General features: G+C 47.2%; 1 protein-coding gene across 1 annotated transcript; it reads right to left on the reverse strand.

Annotated features, from left to right (window-relative positions):
• Positions 1–382: 382 nt before the first annotated feature.
• On the reverse strand, positions 383–916 carry T265_06078 (hypothetical protein; the record flags this gene model as incomplete). Its single annotated transcript, XM_009171256.1, has 3 exons — positions 383–477; positions 521–631; positions 673–916. 3 exons carry the CDS (start codon positions 914–916, stop codon positions 383–385), a joined length of 450 nt encoding a protein of 149 aa, XP_009169520.1.
• Between the last annotated feature and the right edge of the window lie 3,659 nt (positions 917–4,575).

The raw sequence follows: 4,575 nt of genomic DNA on the forward strand, positions 1-4,575 counted from the left end.
CGCCTGTCCAGACATCCGACAGCGACGAACTGGAGATCGCCATGAAGGGAGAGAACTTTGAAGTAACGGTTTGTTTAGCTTGATAACCCAGTGACCTACCGCGGGGGACGCCATTGTGGCATGGCGGCAGGTCGACCCGACAAATAGTCACCTGGCCATGAAGAATCGGAATAGGGATATTGTAGCGATTTCCTGCTCGAAATGGATACCAGACGCCCGGTTTGTGAGCTAAACGTATTGATCCTGCTATGCGGATGATGAAATAAGGGAGAAAAGTCCGGATTTTCATCAAAATACGCAACGAATCGAAACGAAGTGCATCACATAAACTCCGCAACAGATAAATGCAGGGCGGATGTATAATCGGAAAGCGTCAGACATCTCAGAACAAACGCGGATAAAGTGAGGCTAAAAGTTCATCTGGAAGGTATAAATCTTCCTCAAGTGTATCATCTTCATCGTTTGAGTAAACGTTATCTATAAACAGATCCAAATCTGTGCACAAATGGGAACAACTTACTGGAACTGGTTGGATTTGGGGATAACTCAGCCTGATGAGCAATCAGATTAGTTACGCCACTCAACAATTCATCTAAACGCCCCGTGTACTGAAATATATCAGCATAATCATCTTCAAAAACGCAAAGTTAGGGGAGCAATTTAATCGGTTACCAGCTGCTGAAGGGGGGTGGTATTGTTCTATCGAGTCGTCCAACGAAGACTGCGTTTTTTGGGACACTTCGGTAGAAGTTGACTTGGAAGTAGTTAAATTCAGTGGATTTAAAGGTCGTGTGACCACGTTCGGGTCACGTAGTCCGAAAGTCTTTTTCGGAGCTATTTCCCGCGGTGCTTCGATCTGTGGTTTCCTCACGGCAGGTGGTATGACATTCTCTTGTAAAATTATATCCGACAACATTGTGAATTCAGTAGGTCAGTAAGCTAGATCGGAGATAAGGCGGATGAGTAGTGAAATGCACGATGATTCAGAAAGTAGAACAACTGGATTGCGGAACTAGACCGAATATCAGGTTGGCTTGCGTCCGGCTGGATGTACACATGAGTACAGACCATCGGGACTGAATGCTAATAAAAGTACAGTAACCCCAAAAGTACCCCGAATGATGCCTATATTGGAAAATATGAGTGCTATTCGCGCAGAGTACGATATAAGTGACGTTTCCAGTGCCATGCAGATGTAGTTTGCATGGTCAAGTACAAGTAGAGCTGCAGAAAATGTGTACGAAGCCACCAAAAAGAGTTGCCAGCGTAAGTGCCGAATAAAACCGTTCAAAAGAGGCATACCTTCAGATTGAAAACAATACAATCATTACAATGATAGATCAGGATAAAGCAACAGAGCTGAGGACCACTGAAAACTCAAAAATCTTTCGGCGAGGAGCTTGTTCGTTGAACACGAACGAGTTTTGTGTGAGGGCCGGGGACTGTATATTTACCTCTACGCCATGCAGCTTACGAATCTTGAGGAAGATGACCATTTACAGAACATACCAGCACTAGGATGTGATAAAAGTTAAGTAGGAATAAATTTAACATATATGTCGTATAGCCATATCATGAAGAATGTACCAGGGAGGGACAGGTTTCTCTAGAAAAACCTGAAAATGACCCTGTCACGTGGCCAACGGTATCCCAACACCAAAGTGATCGACCTTCGATGCACAGTGGTCCAAGATATCCACGGAGAGACCGTTAAGCCTCACACCGGACTGATGCACACCATCTCCTTTAGTCGGTTGTAACGCTCACTTTTTGCCCACCGCCACCTGCAGTTAGGACCAAACAACTCATAACAAATGGAGTCCTCCTCACCGTTGTGTTAATTGGTGCGTCCACCAACGAAGGACCACCAGATTGTGGAAGATTTTGAGGTCTGAAGGCAAGCTAAGTCAATCAGCGGTGAAATCCCTTCGATTCATAGCTGCTTTGCAATCCGAGGGAAGCACACAATGCTTTCAAGTGGTCCGAGCCTGCATAAGGACGATCCAAAATCCAGGGTGAAGCTTCAGCCGTAGATGTCGTGGTCAGTAGTTTGCAACTTAATCACAGAGTTAGTTATAGAATTCGGATTTCTATCGCAAATTAAAAGTAACGTAGTTGGCTCACCAATCAAATGAAAAGAATCAAACGGGTGTCGATTTGATCTTCTCTCGCAGTGGCCTAGAAATTAAGGACGGTGGTGATGAGAGCTAGGTTTTCACCTGAAAGCGAAGATGGCTCAAGTAGATATGGCGCGAATTTACTGACCGGAAGTTCCGTGGCTCGAACCCGACCTCTGCCTCTCGCACACTGAAGTAAGCAGGTCAACAGATGGCTCTTGCTCTTACGCTGGATTCCCTCTACATTGATGTATGTTGTCTGTCAGAAATGACTGCCCCCTCGCACTTTTTCGGGTTCCGGCTGCGCACCTCTAATAATGCAGAGGCCGCTGTAGCTGGATATGTGAGGTTGGGTACTGCATTGGGCGAACGAGCGGTAGCGTCTTCGCTTGATTGGATACCTGCTGATAGTCGCCTCTGTGCGGTTCGTTTGGCAACATCTGTAAGAAAATCTAGAGGAAGTGAGGTTTATCGCACCCTGTTTATTGTGCCTGCTTACGTCCCAACTGACTGTAGCTCTGAATCTGCCAAGGACAGTTTCTATGACGCTCTAGGTGCCCCCTACAGCAGGCTAGATGCTCAGATGTGGCTGTGGTTGCTGGTGATATGAACTCCCAGGTAGGATGACTAAGCGCTGCTGTGGCCCGAGTGGATGGTCGTCTTGGTTTGGACACGAGACGCACGGACAATGGAGATCAGTTACTTCAGATGTGTGCCAATCACAAACTGTTCCTTTGCAGTACGAATATCCAGAAAAGCGGAAATCGCTTGACAACGCAGTGCCCACCAACAAACCGGCGCCGAATCCAAATAGACCACATCACCGTCAGTTATCGGTGGCGAGGGTCGATCACCGCCTGCCGCTCCTTCTGGAACACCAGCGTGGACTCCGACCATGCACTTGTACGCTGTTGCTTTTCAGGTGTACGCGAAATGCGCACACCTCGCTTAGCCATTGAGAAGCTAGTGGAACCAGAAGTCAAACGAAACTATCAGAACCAGCTACTCGAATGCCTGCCGGACGGTACGGTGTCGGATATAAACGGCCACTGGGAAAAAATATCCAAAGCGCTACTCAAAGCCGGACGACCCATAATCCTAGTATATCTTGACTTCAATGGTGCATTTGATTCTGTCGATCTATCAGTACTATTAACGACACTTGTTCAACATGGCATTCCTCAGACGTTTGTGAACATAACCCGATTTCTACATTCGCATACTTCTGGGCACGTGAGACTGTATGGGGGGATATAAAAGCTCCGCTACAAAAAGTGATGTCAGACAAGGATGTCCACTCTCTCCGTTCTTGTTCAACTTCGTCATTGATGAAATAATGAGGCAAACACTGGACAGTCTTCAAACCTTGATGTTCAAATTGCTGCTGGTGGCAGCCGTGTCAATTTGGAGTACACAGATGACATCACCCTCATCTTTGAAGACCAAAGCGAAGCACAAACCCTGTTCAATGAAAAGACCAACATCACAACATCTTTTGGTATGCACCCTGTACCTTCAAAGTGCAAACTTATGCTCCAGAATGTGCCATCTGCAAACATATCCCTTACAATTCAAGGAGAATGACTGGAGATTGTGGGAGACTTTGCATATCTTGGTAGATGTATTAGCTCTGACGGAAGTGTGCCTGATGAAGTCACTGAAAGAATCTCAAAGGCTCGAACATGTTTGCTAATTTGCGCCACTTGTGGCGTTAAGAAGGCATTTCACTAGATCTAAAGGGTCGGGCATTTGGTTGTGCTGCAGGTACTTCAATCCAGCAGTGAAGCATCAATGTTGAACACCGATGTCACGCTGCCGATGACTTTAATCAGGGAAAACATCAAGCACCATCGACTACGATGGCTCAGTCATGTGCTACGCATGCTAACACACCGTCTACCGAGACAACTGTTGTTCTCCGTGCCTCCTTTAGGATGGCATAAACCGCTAGGTGGACAGCGCTTGACTTAGCGGAAAGGCATGAAAGAGGTCACGAAGAGTTTGGGTGGGGTCCCCGTGACCCCGCCTGTGCATGGCTGGAGACGTTGCAAGAAATGGCGGTTAACCGATGTTAGTGGCGTTTGTGCTGTGAGTTTCTTTCCAGATTGTCTGGTTGGGCGGTTGGAGGTGTGGGCACCTCAAAATGCTTGACAAAGACCAGTACTAGGTCCCCCCACCTCACCCACTCTTTTCCTCTACTTCTCACTCTAGGGCTTTAGATATACTTATATATATATATATATACGTGGTGGTCGGGCTTGGGTGCTGCAATATCCCGCGGGCTACACTGGCTGGAACTTCGTTCCATAAGGTGCAACCATGCCAGGAAGGCCAAAGGGGAGCAGCCAGACCAAGAACAGCGAGACCCCGCACTACGAGTACTCGTGCTACGAGGCGGTCTGGAGGTAAAGTCGTACTGTCCTCTGCGGCAGGAGAGTGAAGGCAGTAAGGTGTTTCC

The sequence above is a fragment of the Opisthorchis viverrini genome (genome assembly GCF_000715545.1).
Source record: "Opisthorchis viverrini unplaced genomic scaffold opera_v5_134, whole genome shotgun sequence".
Taxonomy (NCBI): domain Eukaryota; kingdom Metazoa; phylum Platyhelminthes; class Trematoda; order Opisthorchiida; family Opisthorchiidae; genus Opisthorchis; species Opisthorchis viverrini.